Source organism: Xiphophorus couchianus, chromosome 19, assembly GCF_001444195.1.
Source record: "Xiphophorus couchianus chromosome 19, X_couchianus-1.0, whole genome shotgun sequence".
NCBI classification, from domain to species: Eukaryota; Metazoa; Chordata; class Actinopteri; order Cyprinodontiformes; family Poeciliidae; genus Xiphophorus; species Xiphophorus couchianus.
Genome location: NC_040246.1, coordinates 20,420,452 through 20,438,759, shown reverse-complemented (window position 1 = coordinate 20,438,759; position 18,308 = coordinate 20,420,452). Strand labels below are relative to the sequence as shown.

The window sequence follows — 18,308 nt, the reverse complement described above, 5'->3', positions numbered from 1 at the left end:
CTGACTTGGTTCTTTTGTAGTTTTACCTTTAAATCCAATTATATGTATTTCCATGTAGACAAAAAAAGCGTAATGTTTCTTTTAAAGAATATGAAGTGTTTCTGTCATAGATGACCTCTGCACCCTTGGAGTATTTAGGTTTTTTTATTTTGTAGCCTGAAATTCACAATTTTCTGGTTGTAATGTGAAAAATGTAAGATAAAAAAAATTATTGCATTAAACAAAAATAATTCTGATATAACTATAGCAAGATATATTCCAAATCTTAAGATATGATTTCATGTTTATATTTTAAGGCCTCTAGATGTGTCGTATCAGGGTATTTTTTATTTATTTTTTTAGGAGCCAAAATGAAAAACCATGTCTTTCCACTGATGACCACTAGAGGGAGACAAATGGCAGTGCTTGAATTTTGAAAATCTAGGCCTATGAAGTTTAACATATTCCTGATGAACAGAGAGCTTTCAAAAACTGAAACTACTGTGTTGATTAACTCGGTTACATTTAGTTTATTGAAATAGTGGCTCAGTGGGAAGAAAAGTCATTTTGCAATCCAAAAGTTTTAGATTTGTTTCCAGTTTCCTCCTGCCACATTTCCATGTGCCCCTTGGCAAGGCACTTAACCCCAATTTGCTTTTTGCTATGTGTATCAGTGGATGAATGTGTGCTTACTTGTGAGTGTGGATGAGTGAATATGGCTTTAGTGTAAAGCACTCTGAGTGGTTTTATCATTTATTAAGCTTACTGGTGAGTTTTTAGGATTCTCTCATGGTTGTTGCAACAGGATTTAGAGCAGAATCATGTAAAATCATGGTGTTCTTGCACAGTGGAAGCAGCTTGTAATAATAATGTGAAGAAATGTTTTCAGCATGCTTCCATTGAATTTTAGCTTTCATCAGAATGTAGCTGCTCAATCTTATTCTTTCCCTTCCAGCCTAAACGTTATCACATATTTCTAGCACCTTCTCACATAGGCTGCTCCAGCTCTGCTGTCGTAGGGACAGATACAGGAAATCCTTCCTGCCACATGCCATCTCACTGTACAATAAAAGCTAAATCAGTGTTTTGCACTAATCAGTCCAATTTTGCACAACTGCACTGTGGCACACTGCTGTACATATATTTACATATACATACTGTTTTTGCATTTTTTGAATCTTTGCAAGGACTGCTCTAAGCTGCTTTTATATTGACAGCATGTTATATTTTATTCTTATTTTTATTTTGTCTACAATTGCTACTCAGTGGTGGTTGTTGTGTGTCTTGTCTCTATGCTGTAACTGCGAAATAATTTCCCTGCTGGGATGAATACAGTAATTCTATTCTATTCTATTCCTGCTGCTACCTGTCTCTGTATGCACAGCAGCAGGTCCTTATATAACTGGCATCTGAGTAACTGCTGCTCATATTGCGGGGGCACTTATAGAGCATTCTGAAATCGTTTGTGCTGAGCAGATGTACGTCAACATTTCATGAAATAAATGCCTGTGTCTGTCCTCAGACAGCAATGCTCACTTTATATGCCTCCGCTGGGCCCTGCTCTCTGTGCACTGACGTCATTGTGCCAGTAACTCACACTGCAATGAATGACTTCCAGCTCTTTTACGCCCGCTCCCACTCACACACGTGCATGCAGGCTGACTGACTCAGCCTGCTGCTGCAGCAGGAACAGAAAACTGATATTGATTACAGGGCAGTGGAAAAGGAACACCATTGTTTGTCTGCCATCTCAGGAAGAATAGGAAAGTGGTGCATTTTATTATTATTTTTTTGCTTGTCTTGTCTCCTTTGTTTATCATTGGTCTGTTTTCTTCAGGTTCCGTAACAGTGGAAGTGGGTGGATGTTAGAGAGGATGCTTGTCTGATAAGCTGTTGAAGGAACACTTTGGAGGACATTATCGCTGTTTAATGATGTCTCTCCAGTCGAAACGTTTTTCTCTTGCTGATGTAAGTTAAGATTCCAACATGCTGTACATAAAGCTGAGTATTTATGCTGTGTGCTGCTCAATATCCCACTGCAGCACACAGTTATTTGGTAACTTATTAGGTTTATAGTCTTGGCAATTGTTACCCATAATTCATTTTTACTTGCACAAACAACACTGCTGTGTAGCTAAACCTCAACTGGTATTACTGGAAGCAAATAACTTTTTTGTCCCTGCATTACCCACAGTAGATTCCTGTGATATATAGCAAGTTACATGTTATACTTAGCATGACAACTAAACTGCCTGAACACATTTCAGCAACAATGCAGTTCAAAGTCCTTTACATGATGCAATCCTAACACAACAAACAAAAACATCATAATACAGTGGCAAAATAAAAATAAGTAAGGAAAAAAATAAAACTAATGATTTTCTAGTTATTGTTAACCAAAGGCAGGTCTAAACAGTCTTAGTTAAAGGAACTCATTTTTTAAACTATTTTTGAAGTTTCTTCCAGATTACAGGTGGATGAAAACTGAATGCTGCTTCTCCATGTTCTCCTGAGAGGTCTGGAAGATTGATACAACAAAAGATCCTTGATGTATTTTGGAGCTAAGTCGTTCAGTGATTTATAAACCAACAGAAATATTTTAAAGTCTATTTTTGAGCTCCATGCAGCCAGTGGAAGGACTTCAAACTGGGTTGATGTGCTCTATCTTCCTGGTTTTGGTGAGAACGCCAGCAGCAGCGTTCTGGATCAGCTTCAGTTAAACGCATGGGTGAGTTTCTCTAGATATTGCTGGGACATCCGTCCTTTAATCCCGAAAATGTTCTTCAGGTGGTAGAAGACCAACTTTGTTAATTCAGAAACCATGTACAATTTACCATCCACTTCACAATTTCCAATAAAATACAGTCGTTTACAGTTGCAATGTAACAAAATAGGAATACTACAGGCACTGTATCTATTGAGTTCATAAAAACAAGAGTTGATCTGGTATCTATATTCCTGCTATGCTTCTTCTTATCCTTTTCCCTGAAGGCTTCTTACTTATTTATCCAACTGGATTATGTAACAGTCTCACTACAAGACTACTAAGTACTCTGCTGCACATTTCTGGCGTTTCAGATGGACAACAGAGAAGAAAAAAACCGTGTCAGCCAGAGATAATGCATCATCCGCCACATGTGCATGCTCAAAATACAAACACATGACAGATTAAAGTAATCTAGAACAGAGAGTTTGGTTTGAGGAGTGGAGGCTTTCACGTCAGTTTTAGTTAGGAAGGGATAAATGGGAGATTTGTGAGTTGGGATGGAAATAATTGTATTTTTAGAAGGATTTGGCACATGAGAGTAATTGCACGTTATCATGAAAAATGTACCATGTAATTGTTTTTCCTGAAGCTTTCAGGGGTTTGCAGGAAAACTGAATCTTAACACAGATTTTTGACATGGTAGAAGCTGATGAGTTATGATACACAGCAAACAAATCAGTTTCATTACCAATCAAAAATCGTTTTTCTGTAGGCCGAGTTTTATCACACATTTAAAGAAAGGAGGATACTTTGAATCTGAAAAAGTAATAAACAATGTGATCAGCTATGAGCTTTATTACTTCAGCTTTATTGTCATGCGATATGAAAAAAACAAAGCAGAAGAAACACTGTTAATTCTTTTACAAGAGAAAATGTGATGGTTGTGTAAGTAGGAAATACAAATTTTACAGTAAAATCTAAGCAGATCTAAGGTCTACTCTTGAAAAAGGTTTGCTGCTCTCCAGGGAGTTTAAATTTATGCTCTGAAAGATGAAGTCAATGCTCAATGACTGACTACTGACTGGTGGACTATTGTATTTCTTCTTTATTTATTTATATATTTATTTATTTGTCTTTTTAAGCAGGCATGTTACAGGCAGTGTTCAGAAAATAAGTATTTGTGCATGTCTATGTATTTCATTAAAAGTTAAAGAAATCTTTCTGCATAAATATTTCATGACACCTGGAGCTTTTAGAAAAGTGCAGCTTATATACAGTTTTTTCTTTTCAAAGTAATTTGGTGCAACTTGTGTTCAGGTGTGCTCAGTAGTTTGGAAATTACGTTAGTCAACCTGAGCTATCACAACAGCTCTGTTTGGCTAGTGGTTAAAAAATGTATTACCACCAAATCTAACGATCTCAATCCAGTTTCCAGGGAATGGGTCATCATGAGGGCTTGTTCAGCCAATCAAAAGCAGACTTTGGAAACATTGTCACATTAAACAAACATTTTTATGCCTGGTGTTGCTTTGACATTCAATGCTTCAGATATCTTTCTACTGAATAAAGTGCAGGATATAAAACCTTTATCTATGGTTAAAGATAGTATAAATTCTGGATTATTTTAAAAGCTTTCCTATATTTAGAAATTAGCTAAATAAAATCATTCATATAAGATATCCATCTAGGCTTGACATCCAGAGAGAAGAATACTTCAAGGTCACAAAACGTTTTTATTCTGAAGGTTCAGAACGCCATCGATGGATAATAAAAGGTTCTGCAGTTAAATCTGAACGGTTCTGATGGGAAAGCAGTTCCTGTAGTCAGATCTGGGTTTGTGTTCATGATTTTTAATGAAACCTTGCCATTAATTTAGTAACTCCTGGGTGCTGTGCAGCCACCTTGGCCTAAAATAAAAACATTTAAAACAAAACATTTGTAGAATGAATGAAAAGCTTTAGTTGAATTAAATTTGAATTGATTTTCTGCATTTCTGCATTACTGTATATGTATTCTTCTAATTTATTTCTTCTTTCTTTATTTTTCTGCCATCTGTATTTTCAGATGCTCACAGTCCATCCTCCCCTCTTTCTTTGCCTATTTTTTTGCTGTTTTCTGTAATGCTCCTCCTTCACTCTGGAGATTAGTAAAGCTAAAAGCAAGAAGAGAGCAGCCGTAGCACTGACTAATGCAGCGCCGATCCTGAGATAAAAGCAAAGAGCTGAGTCCATGAAGACACATGCACACCCACCTCTGACCTGCTGAAAGCTTCATCTGTTTCCCTTCACCATGAAAGAAGACATTTATTGAAAACACTCATGGTTTAAAACACAGCAGCGTTTCCCCTCTTATCAGTCTTTTGTGTGTTTTAGTGAACTTGAGCTTTCATCATCTGTGTCCTACAGCCAAATCAGTCAATATGTCTAGACTGAAGATAAGGTTAGCTTGTAGAGCCTGTGGCAGAAAATTGAAAAATGAATTTAGTGAAGATGATATAATGAGCTAGAGCCTGATCTGAGCAGCTCAAGTTCACATCCAGACACTTTGATGTAGATTATCCTGATGTTATATAAAGCAACGGATCAAACAGGCACTCTGAAGCATGTTGAAGTGAGCGTGGTGCAATACTGTTAAAAAATGAACATAGATGGGGTTTTAGTCATTTTATTTCAGCTGCTTTTTCACAGACAAAAAAACTATATAGCACAAAACTTCAGTATCAAAAATTGGGTGCACAGGTTTGAATTTATCATTAATTGTCTGCAATCCAGACAGGAACAACATTAAACCTAAATGCACAAAAAATTGCTGTTCATCACAAATGAGACAGGCGTCTCTAAAAGATAAAGGAATATAAGAAGAGCAAACCATTATCAGCATTACAGAAACATTCTTATAACTCCAGATCAGCTTTATGCATTTTTCCACAGACAAATTATCTTTGCTGATGAGCTTTGAGGTCTCCTAATCCACAGATCTCCTAATCCACAGATTCTCTGTCAGATTCAAAAAGATGGATATTACTTCCCATTAGAGGAAAAACATTGGTCAAATTAAAATATTACTTCAAATCTAAATCTGCCAGAGGTATAATTCATTTTGACGTTAAGTTCACATACGTCCTCACAAACATCTGGATTGGTATACCTCAGGAATTTGCAGAGAATATACTTTTGGTAGCCAGCAGCAAACATCTGGAATAATTCTGACAGAATGTGTGACCATCCTTCGTGACAGAAACGGTAGAGATTAGTTAATTTTCTGGCAACAACTAGCTTTTAAGAATAATCCACAAATTTTGAATTGGGCTGAGGTCAGTAGCAATCTGATTCGTCTCTGTGAAAAACATATCTGGTCACTTTGTTTAGATTTGTTTGAGATGATTTTTCATGATCTTTTAGTGAAAGAAAGACAGCTTTTTGTTGAGCAAGAGTGTGATGGAGTAGTGGCAATGAGCAGTAATGCTGTGTAATCAACTGATTAAGGGAGAGATAAAGTGGAGCATCACCCCTCCCTCCTGCTCTTGGCAGCTGATGTCAAGACTGTGTTGCTATGGGCAACCGTCCGGGCAAGAGAGAGGAAAATGGAGACACCACCCGGTGTGCAGGATGGCAACAGAGAGGCTGAGAGAACAGAAGGGAAGAAATATCATGTCAGAAGGACAATGAAGTCAAATTCTGAAAGCGGAGCTCAGGATGATGACGAGAGAGTCAGACGGAGGACACTCAGCCTGCCAGCATCAGCAGCCGGGAGGAAGGCTGGCCAATCACCAGCTGACATGCTCAGAAATTCAGGAGCCAATGAAATGCCAGCAGGCGCCCTCCACAGCACAACAACTCGGGCGCAGAGGCTGCACAATCTGAGCTCGGATGTCTTATTAATGAATGGAGCGCTTCCTGGGCTGCATCGCTGCACGTCTCTGAAACGGGAGGATGGAGAGGAAAATCAGCAAAGATGGAGGGAAAAACGGTGCCAAGGCTGTGAGAGGACGGCGAACAAACCCAGAGAGCCCCGATGAAGGCTCGGCTGAGGACGTGGCAGCAGCTTTTAAAGGGACGGACTCCCATCCTGATATCCACCTGCCGGACTCATCGTCCCCATCACCGTCTTCCTCCTCCCCTCTTCCTCAGCCCGCCATGCCTCCTTCCGTGTCTGCCTCTGCTCTCCTGGCTCTGGCGTCTCCAGCAACCAGGCGGTCCATCTCCATGGGAGACTTTCGGAGGGTAACAGGGGCTCTCCTGGCCGGTTCCGATCCCCCGTCCACTTCTGCCACGGCCCCCTCCTCCAAACTGGTCACCCCCAGCTCCAGCATGGAGTTCGAGGCGGCCCGGCGGCGCCTGCTGGAGGTGGAGGAGCGGCAACGGGTCATCAGGGAGATGGAGCGGCGGCTGGAGGAGCTCAGGGAGATGTTTGTGCGCTCCGAGCAGCAGGTGGTGGTTCACGGGGAGCTGGTGTCGCGGATAACCGGTGCGGCCCAGCAGGGTGAGCTGTACGTGGCGGAGAACACCCAGCGGGTGAAGAAAGGCTTGAAGTTCAAGAAGCATCGACCCACCATCGTGTTTTCCTCCATGCTCGGACTGCGCACGTGCCTCCCCTGGCCTGTGAAGCTCAAATAGGACGTCAGATACTTACATTTCACCCATGATATTAGAAATGTGCTTTACATTAAATAGTGAGGGGTGGAGCTCCATCCCTTAGCTCTCAGTGACATGGCTGCTCTCCAGTTACAACCTTACTGCTCTTGAATCCTGAGGCTGGTCCTTCAGGGGTTAGAGTGCCTAAATATCACAGAGGCCAGTAAAGGAGCTTCCGGTTCAGCAGATTTCTGGGGAAAACTCCCAGGCTAGCTGGCACCAGTGCATTGTGTACAGGATGTTGTTGTGTCCTAGTTGTTCTCACAGATTATTTGCTGCTTGCAGTAATTGTTAGTGCTTGCTTTTGAGATTCATGTCAAATTCATGATGCACAGATGAGTCAGGGGGATGTGGGAGGTGAGCTTCGCTCTGCTCTCTTATCAGGAGGTTCTGCTGCACTTTAACTTCTGCAGCAGTGAGGAGGCTTATGTAAGCTTATTGAAGAAGGGGCAACACAACAGTGTACATCACTGAACTATCTGCCTCTGCAGCTCATTAAGGGCAAAGTGAAGGACAGGAAGGTAAGATGAGACGTTTGCTGCACTGCTACATAAAACCTATGCAGACAGATGCAGAAATAGAAAATGTAATTGTGGGAAATGACTGAAAAAATGTGCCTTGGCCTCTCTGAGACTGCTCATCCCACTGTCATAGCAGCATTAAGAAAAGACAGATAATAGGGGGACAAAATCATGCTGGGACACATCCACCTGTGGCCTCTTTTTATCCTGTCACCTAGCAACCATTTATCCCTCCATCCTAAATCCTCTTCCACAAAAAATGCAGAATGTATCCAGCTGAGAGCTCTGATTACACTACTGTGGCAGGGATTTAGTAAAACAAATGATAAACATCAAGATTTATTATTATTATTAATTATTATTATTATTATTATTATTATTTCTGCTTCTGATGATCGGGGGTTAAATTTGAGTTACTCATGCATGCATCAGCTTGTAAATATTAGCTATGCTATCTCTGCTGTCTTAATGAAGAACAAGACGATGTTTTAAGCTACAGATTTGCTTCTTAGAACGCAAATGTAACTTTAAGTGCACAAAGACCTCACTAATATGGAATTATAGTGGTAACTGCAGGTTTGACCAATTTATTAAATTGTTTATTTACATCATGTTGCAGCATTATCTGTTAAGCACAAGACATTTGTCCCAATTTTTTTATATTTTATTTCTATGCATGTTTTTGTCTTTGGATTAATAGTAATGTCCTTTTTGCATTGTGCTTCTCTCATTTGATCTGCACAGGTACTAATTACATCAGGGATGTCTCGTTTGGGCATTAACAGGTTATGGTAGTGATCCACACTCAGTCTAGGTTCACTGTTTGTTTGTCAGGGTAAAATGTCCTGACAAACACCCTTTTTTCTACAGCAACACAATCCCTGATGGTGCTTTGTTACAGAGAACCAGCAGCCAGGCTGCACAACAGGGAGACACAAGCTTTGATTGTATCATCACTTTCACTAAATGATTCATTCCGTTTCTGATTTTTCTTCTTTTTATTTGCTTGCTTGCACAGATTTAATGGATGTATTAGAAGCATCCACTGTATGTACTTTTATAGAGTTAAGAGTAACAGAGGAAGACACTAATGGGAGACCAGGTTGCCTGTGTTTGAAAAAAATGCATTTATAAGAAAACTATGATGCATTTAAAGGATGTGAAGACTCACTACATGAGGCTGGTTCACTTCAGTAGTAGCTGGATTTGGGTCATTGCTAATTTTGACTTGAAGGGCTTAAATTGGAGTTTGTCTGTGTTGCTTGGAAACACTTAAAGGAGCACTCGATCAAATAGTTTGTCAAACAATTTATTCACATTGTTGATCTGAGACTTTTTCAGAACAACATTAAAAGATACAAGTATTTCCATACTGACTGACATTTTAAAACAGTGACACAGCAGAATTTTGTATTTATTTTAGTTGGTTGTGTGTTTTATGATGACAAAAACAGATAAAAAAAGATCAATTGGTACTGCATCCCAGCCAACATGTGCATGTCTGCCTCATATGGGTTTTACTCTGGTTAGACGGACCGTTTAAATACAATTTTATTGGCAATCCTGTTGGACACGCTATGCATGTTTTCGCTTAGTCCAAAATGAAAAGAAAATCAATTATCCAGGTCTCACATGGGTCCTACTTTTCCCCCAGAATTGTCTTATATAAAACCTATTTCAGCATTTCTCTGTAACCTGTGAGAAACCTTATCTGGCAACCCAGATCCCATTCAAATACTTACTGGGATGTTTGGCTGAAAGTGTTTTTCAGTGTTAGATGCAGTGATGAACTGTTCTGATGATTTGTATTTTAGGAAACTTTTTGTCAGAGAGGATCTTCAATTCATGACATGAAATGGAAAGAAGTACATTGTTGTTGTCATTGAACACAATGTTTAGAATATCCTTTTGCTTTTCCAAATTGTAACTAGAAAACGGTTATTTTGGGATTGGAACCATCCACCGATATGGGTGTTGACTTCAGAGGTAAACAAGTAGCCTGGTTGTCCTCTTGATTTTAAACCAGGAAGTTACTCATATTCTCCACTGCATTTCACTTTTCTATATGAAGCAAAGACTACATTAGAGAGAATTTAAAATTTAGCAGTGGTGCTTGTGGTTTTAACCTGAGAACTGTTGTGAGAAATAGCTGGAGTGCCTCTTCATTCAAAGAAACTTGGTCAAGTCAAAAGTTTCTTTTGACCTACTGATAGCCACGGCGTCTTTCTCCTTGAATGTTGATTAACGCCAGTTAGCTAAGCATTATACATGCCCAAAGTAAAAAAAAAAAAGAAGAAAAAAAGATGCTTTCTGGCTTTGTGCACAACTATACCAAACATTGTTGTAGAACGGTTTTATTTAATAAAGAAGTCTGAAACATGTATTTATGCTCCTGTATATATAGAGCTACCTGTACATACAGTTAGCCTGATTTGCTGTTTGAGATATTTCTGTTTTGGTGTTTACAGAAAGGATGGTACTGACACAAACAGCTGGACAACATTTACATATGGGCCCCATATGGGTAGAAATTGACTGAACAATGGGTTAAAGATGGGATTGTATCTAGGTTACATACTGACTTAATTTTAATGTTTTGTTGGAGAAGAATATTGGAACCTATGTGGATTTTTTTTATGAGACCCAGTTAAGTCCCACATGATGTGCCTGAATTTTGTGGCCTCTGTGGGTTGGTTCCCAGTGGGTTCAGACTCACAACGCAGTCTAAGCAATCTTTCTGTGGGGCCCACATATGCATGTTGACTGGGAACTATTTGTCTTTTTTTTAAAACCTGAGTGGGACTAAATAACTCAGTCATTCTTTGCTGTGGAACTGCACTTTCTATTTTCTGAATGGAAAAACATTTTAAAAAACACATTATCCAAAGATCTCTGGGCCCACTTGCAGAATGAATGTAATGTTGATTGTTGGGTGTTTCTGTATTTTTCCTGGAGACTGGAAATAGAAATATTATAATATTTCCATTTTGAACCTGTGGCTAGCATTTACTTTGATAAATCTGGAAATTGTTGCCACAGCTCATTTAGCCCTTTACTCACATCAACACTGACTAGCCACAGGCTCAAAACCACCTTTATGATGTTTAACACTTGAACGTTTGAATAATTCATGTTTACTTATGCATACCAGTTATTTATTGCTTTACAATTTGTATGATATTCTTATATGTTTAAAAGCTATAGCTTTTTTCCTCAGTTATTATTGACCAAGTGAGTACAATTAGAGCTTCACACTTCAGCATCATCTGTTTGTGATTAAAAAAAAGCTTTATGATAAAATGTTAATTCATGTTCTGCTTTGGGTTCCTGCTTTGTTTAGTTTGCAACTATAAATGTCTGCACAATGCTAGACAATTATTAAAAGACTCCTCGCAAGCTCGTCTTTCGAAAGATTATTTGTTGGCAAGTTGATGCAATTTATTAATAAATTAACTAAATGACTTGAATGTTGTGGGGGGGAAACAAAACCTTGTTTCAGATCTATATGTTTGGAGTAGGCAAACACAAAGGGTTAAATTTCACATGCATTGCTTGAGAGAGAAAAAGTCTCAGGACTATTTGGGTCACCTTGCAGCGTTTTACAGCAGCTTGCAGGGCATGGTCAGCAGAAAAAAGCTCTTTGACGTAACAAGATGCTGCACGCCAGAAGGAGCAAGCTGTAAAAGCTGCATCAGCCACAAAGATTTAGCAGGCCTTAAATTGTAATGCTGGCCCATTAAATCCCTTTCTCAGCTGATTGTTTGGTAAAAGGGGGTTCGATAAAACAGCAATGGGATGCAATGGAAGAATTAATGGAAATGTTACCCACTTCTGAAAGCTCTTCGTTGGAAGCGAGGGTTTATGAAGTTACATTAAGACGATTATGTCATTTTTCATAAGAAGTATTAGCATTTACATGGAATTTACAGTTGAAGCCAAAATGTTTACACATCAAAATAAACTTTTAATGCTTTAGATCAGTTAGAATTACCTAAATACTGTTTTATGCATTCATATGTTCAAACAATTGCATGCAAATCTAAATATTATGGAAATGTCCAGCCATCACACTGTCTGGGAACCAGATGAGATGAACGAATGAACCAACCTGAGAACAAGAGCAAAAACCTTGAGAAAAAGCTGCTTCTGGAAAAGTGGTGCAATTTTCCAAGTCATGTTCCAAGTTAGGCTGAATGGCCACTCAGGAAGGAAGAGGTTATTATGCTGAAGGCAAGAAAAAATGGGGACAAAGCCCTTAGTCTTGGATACATCATTTGTGGTCTGATGAAATATGAAATGAAAATTAAGAAAATTTAAGTGTTTACTCTTAATTCCTCACCTTTGGGTAATTTTTCCTTACCCAAAGGTGAGGAAAAATCGGTAATGTCTAAAAGTCAGAGTGAAAACAGTGAAGTATGTGAAAAATCTCAAAATATCTTGCAGGCGACAAATGGGATTTCCAAATGGACGATAATCCACCAAGGATTCCACCAAATTAGTCACAAAGAAGCTTGTGTGAGTATAAGAACTGACAAATTTACAGCAGTTCTGCTGAGGGGAAATAAGGCCAGAAATTCAGAAAAATAGTGAACCTTTTAAGGTGAGTGCTGTTTGTATATATGGCATACACCAATGCATGCCACACGCAGGCCTGATGGGGAGAGAAGCTTATCTATGCTGACAGAACAGAGCAGGCTGCAACCTGATGGTTTCCTGTGCCCGCTGCTTACATAAGTGACAGGTTGGAATTTCATCATTCTGACTTTTGGATAGCGGGTCAGAGCAAAGTAACATCCAGATGGGTTTAAAACGAGGCTACAGGAACGAGAGCGAGGTCTGAGGAGATTTTCATCAGAGATGCATCTGTCAGATTAGAGACAAAAAAAATGCACAAATTCAGCTAAAAAATTTCTCTAGATTTCAAACATAGACATGTATTTTAAACATCTCACAATTATGGCAAATTATTTACAATTCTAAATTTATATTACAACTTTATTCTCGTATGATTTTATTCTCGTAACATGACTATTCTCAAAATGACTTCTCATATTAAGTCTTTATTCTAATATTTAGATTTTATTCTTGTAATTTTATGACTTCATTCTTGTAATACTGACTGTCAAAATATGACTATTGTCATGTGATTACGACTTTATTTTCTTTATTTTGACTTTATTCTTGTGCTTTATTCCCATAATTTTATGACTTTCTCATAGGAAGACTACATTATTGTAATATTATGACTTCTTCTCATAATTTTACTTTGTTTTATTTTTTTCTTAGTATGTGAAATCTGGAACCTGTTGTCAGAAAATCTTCAGATCTCAACCCCATGAGAGCCTGAGTTCAGAAACAGAAGCCAACAACCTGGACTCAACTCCAAAGCACTAAAAGGCACAAATTTGTCACCAACAGTTGGGATTGTAAGTAGAATTAATATTCAGGGTGTAAAGAAAATACAGAAGTTAAAAGTAATAATAATTAACACTGGGGAAATGTGAACTTTGTATGAATTTAAGAATGTAGAAGGAAACATACTGAATAAATAAATATGCCCACACTTAATGAATAATGTAACCAACGTTTTTAGTTTTAGCATCTGTTGTGTAAATAGAAACAAAGATGTCAAGTCATTTACAGCAAAGCGCGTCGGTAAACATGTTTAATGCATATGTTACAAACTAAAGCGAGCTCATTTCTTGTTTACATGTCACACAGTCCCCACTGAGAGTGACAATCTGCTGCAGTCATCTGCTCCCTCACACTTCCACGTTTTTCTGCCTAATAACCAACACAGTAACCAGACAATGTGAACAGAAATAGCAGACTCCACACCAGTTTTCTAAATGCTTCTACCCCCTTACTGCATGTCTGTTTAAGTTAGAAAATGTCCTTTTTACACCAGTCAGGTGGATAACCAAAGCATAAAAAAACAAAAAGTAACACTGTCCCTTAGAATTCATATCACTTGGGAAAACAAGCAACATATGACAGTTATTCAGGATATATACATGTTAAAAGTGTGCTCAACCATGGCACAATGATATGTTTGTGCTACGGAAAAACCCAAGACTAATATAAATAACTTTCAAACGTTTTCCACCTTTAATCTGACATATTTTATATAGAAATCACCCTACAAACAAACCTGGTTGCATAAGTATACACACCCGTTACTGAATCACCTTTTCATTCAGCTAAAAGTGAATTTTAATCAGTGAATATAACCAGTTATAATTAATCTAATTAGGCGGAAATACAATTTAACTGTTCCAAAGGGATTTTCCTCAATATTTAGTGAAAACCATTGTTGAGAGTGGTTAGAAAGTTTTGAAAGGATCTCACTTTTAAGAAATAAAAAGGTATCATTCAGGAGAAGGGTACAAAACAATTTACTACGTCACATGCGAAATAGAAAACTTGTTGAAGTTTAGAAACAGTTTTTCTATTAAAAAAAGAAGCTTTTTTTTTTATTAAACAGTGGATTAAAAACAGTTAACATTTTATAATTTTTTTGGTTGTAGTACAAAGTTTTTAAGACAAGAAACACTACATTTACAAAGTGTAGAGTTTTTACAGAATAATTTTCTTCTAAAGGTCTTTCAAAAGCTTTGGTGCAGAAGATGTTATGATCTTATGAAAACAAAACTCAACTTCTGGGCCACCACTCAAAGCCTCACCAAAAGAATACCATGCCCACACCAAAACACAGTGGTGGCAGCATCATCCTCTGGGGTTAGTTTTACTTCAGATGAAACTTAATGTTTTTGTCAAGAGGGATGAAACTGCCGTTCACTAAAAACCTTCAACTGTCTAAAACCGAGGATGTAATGCAGGTTTATTTTATAACATCACATTCAGTCCAAACATCTAAATTAGAAGGCAAGAATGGCAGAAGAATATTTACATTTTTGAAATAACCTGTTGAATTAGAGTTGTGTGATGACGTGACACATTTTCAGAAAAGCAGACTAGGCAAATATGAACAAATCCAGATGTTGACACTCTTGCCAAACACTGAGAACTTTGGTAAGAGTTATTTAAACAAAATTGTATTAGTTTAACCCCTTCAGACCTGAATATTTTCTAGTGGATCAAATTTTGTTTACTCCACTTAAGCTTAGAAATAAAGAGAGAGACATTTTTCCTATCTCATGTTATAATGTTTTTTTATGTCCATTTTAATGGACATCTCGACTAAATGAGCGTAGAATATCTTGAAAACTTCTATACTTTTCCCCATAGAGTTTCATGTAATATCTAATAAGGCACAATCTCGACCTTTTAAACTGGATGTGTGCTTTTTTGTTTATCAGTGTGCATGTCTGAATAGAGAATATATAATACAAAATGTAGTTTTGACTTTAGTAATGTGTCATTGAACTTTAAAATGCATTGGCATGTTATTATTTGTAGTAATGTAAACGGATAGCACAGTTACCAAACCGTTGACAAAGCATCAGCTTGCTGGGTATTTTAATGTAATCTCTCATTTTTGATCAACACCCTTGAAGCAGTTTCGGTGTGGCACAAGGCACAGCTGGATTTTACATGTGTAACAGTAGAAGTGCATTTTTCCTTTGTATTATGGCCTCTTGCATCTGGTGGGCGCTGACTTTTTCCCCAGATTTTTGTGTGGTACAGACTGACAATTTCATCTAGCAGGACAACACCACCCACCGATTCACTGTATAGTTTGAACACCTCTGCATGAGACACTTTGAGAAACTGGGACTGCTTTACTTCTCCATTTACCATCTAATTCATGTTCTCACATGGCTTATTTCCTATATCCAAGCACTCAAGATCAGATATCTTTCGATATACAGTCAATTCAAGAAAGTCTGAGAGTTTGTACTCCATCATTGAAAAAAATAAAACATAAAATCGTTTAGAAATCCCAAACTGGCTATGAAATGCTCATCCATGCGTCTTTCTTTGCATGGTAACACTGAATAATTAGGCGTTGTACAACATACACAAACTCCTGATGTCCACTGGGATGGACCCTCAACTTTTAAAAAAATCATGCGATTTCATGATAAAAAATCTAAATATCTTCAAATACTACGACTGGAAAAACTTAAAATTATACTGAGAGTAATTTTTAAAGCTGCTATGAACATAAATTAGTATTTTTGATGGAAAACGGATGCTTACTATCCCTGTCTCTCGCTTCATACACATGCTCGTCTTGTCTGATGCCTGAAACTCACTAGTATCAAGTTAAGAGTCTAAACTTCATTGTTTTTGTTTAATAAGAAACCAATCTGTAAGATCCATCATGCAAATAACAAATTTCTTTTTTTATTGGTTTAATTCCAGAAAAATATCATGTCCATTCCAGTGGACGATGGGTCTAAAGGAGTTAAGGATGTATACACTTATGCAATTACGTTACTGCAGTTTGTAATATAATCTCCTACTAATAAATGTATTTTCCAGCTGAACTGTACAGCATATTGCTCACATTAAAGGTGGAAAAACTTCATGATTCCTCTTATTTGCATATTTTATATAACCAGAACTTGGCATTTTATTACGAACATGTCCTCCTCTTATATATAAGAGGAGGACACGTTAAGTTTGTTAAGTGTTATGCTTGACCAAATATGTACAAAAAATGGTGTAAAAGAAATGTGTATCATTTGCTCACAAATATCCTTTCTCCCAAAAAGCTTCCTGGATCCTGGAAGCTGATCCGTGGGTAAGTGTGCATGTGTGGCATGAAAAATATGGCCTTACAGTGAAAAAAACCTTGAACAAATTACTGTGCTGCAGTGCAGTTATTAGCAAGTCCACTTTAAGTGCCATTTCCTGGACGGACAGAGGGACTTCTTATATATATTTTTCCCTCCAACACGCTGCTGTTATTCCAGGCTCTCCGGGGACTGATGCCTGGAGGCAGTGGGAAACAGGATCCTGGCCTCCGTCTGCAGCCAGCCTGAGCCTGGAGTCGCCGCGGCTCAACCAAAGTTTCAGATCTCTTATTGGGCTATGCAGACATATCGACGTTTTACTGGAGACAGACTGGCAGGCACGATGCGGGCCAGTCTGCGCCAGATACTGGGCGGGTCTGAACCTCATGTGACTCATTAACCTGTGATTTAAAATCCTTGTCACTTTCCGTTCAGAGGGAAATAAAGCAGTTAACTCCAAATTCAGCGGTTTGCTAATTAAACATTTACAGCTCTCCCAACTCTTCGGAGGATTCCTCTGAAACTTAAAGTGCCTTCAAGAGGTTTTTTGTCCTGCAGGGAAATTTTGCCTGTATGCACAAGTCTTGTATCAATACAGGCAGCTTATATATCTGCAGCCCAAATGTTTAATTAATATTTAAAAGAACATTAAAGCAATTCACAGTCATTGCTTTATCTTTGCACCTGCAAGTTTAAGACAACAAATATAAGTTTCCAGTTTCTTTGATGTTTTCTGAGACGACTAATAATCCCCTAAAAAAGACAATTTAGTCGTGCAGATATCCTTTGGTCAGTAGATCCTGTTGTGAAAATATTCCCAGATTACTTGGATCCATGAATAGAACATTATTTCCATTCCCACATGTAGTGATGAAGTCCAAACTAGCATCATTCTGTCACTTTGTGCACATAGTTGACAGGAAAGGTTCCACTCCTCGAAGGGTCACCATCAATATGGCCGACCTGTCAGGAAATGAGAAATGCAATGTTTAAGTCTCTCACACTGCATACAATAACTCAATTTATGATAAAGAATTCTACATTTACTGAATGCCATTTCAAAACATTTGTAAAATAATGAATGTAATGCCTGTGATAAGCACATTAATCATCAGCTGTCAGTGAAAACTAGCAGTAAATATAATTTTGTAGCACATAGCTGAGAAATGGCTGCAGTGCTTTGCAAAAGTATTCACATCCCCTGAACTTCACCTAAACTTTAGCTTTAATAACATAAAACTACGTATTTTTTAAAGGTTAATCAGTAATACTTTAATAACAAATTTATGTCAGATCATGATTTTTTGGTTAATGTCGAGTTGTCATAACGAAGATATTTTAAATAATGTCAACTTCGTATTAAAAGTGTCATGATTTACCGAATGACACTTTATGACAACAGTCATAAATATTCATGAAGACTTTACTCATGTTCATGACAGGCGTTATGTCATGTTTATGACGGTGTCATGACAGTCTTATTCACAACCCGTCAAATAAAGTGTTACCAGAGGATTTGTATACAGATGTGTGCCAAAGGTTTCAGATTTTTATTCGTAAAAAATGCCAAACATGGTGGTTGATTTTCTTCTCTTTAGCTGTGTGCTGCTTTATGTTAAACTGTAACATAAAATACAGTACAATACATCGAAGCTGGTGGTTGTAGCTACAAAACGTGAAGAAGTTCAAGGTGCACTGTAAGTGATTCATTAGGGAGCAACACTGAATACAACTGTTATTCTTAAAAATTTAAGTTTTCTAATGT

The 18,308-nt window shown here is 37.8% G+C and overlaps 2 protein-coding genes across 3 annotated transcripts in view; one reads left to right on the top strand and one right to left on the bottom strand.

The window, feature by feature from the left end:
* Positions 1 to 5,545: 5,545 nt before the first annotated feature.
* Positions 5,546 to 13,911, top strand: LOC114134223 (TMF1 regulated nuclear protein 1). Its single transcript, XM_028000656.1, has one exon. The coding sequence runs from the start codon at positions 6,619 to 6,621 to the stop codon at positions 7,300 to 7,302; it is 684 nt and encodes a 227-aa protein (XP_027856457.1). The 5' UTR covers positions 5,546 to 6,618; the 3' UTR covers positions 7,303 to 13,911.
* The window catches only part of asap3 (ArfGAP with SH3 domain, ankyrin repeat and PH domain 3), a 36,160-nt gene continuing 31,349 nt past the window's right edge, over positions 13,498 to 18,308 (bottom strand). For both annotated transcript variants that reach the window (XM_028000644.1, XM_028000645.1), the window contains one exon: positions 13,498 to 17,506. In XM_028000644.1, coding sequence (XP_027856445.1) covers positions 17,432 to 17,506 — 75 coding nt within the window. In that variant the 3' untranslated portion in view covers positions 13,498 to 17,431. The remainder of the gene's footprint in view (positions 17,507 to 18,308) is intronic.

What these genes read in the sequence shown, in the direction of transcription:
- LOC114134223 (XM_028000656.1), top strand. Translation starts at nt 6,619, where the DNA reads ATGGAGAGGAAAATCAGCAAAGATGGAGGGAAAAACGGTGCCAAGGCT.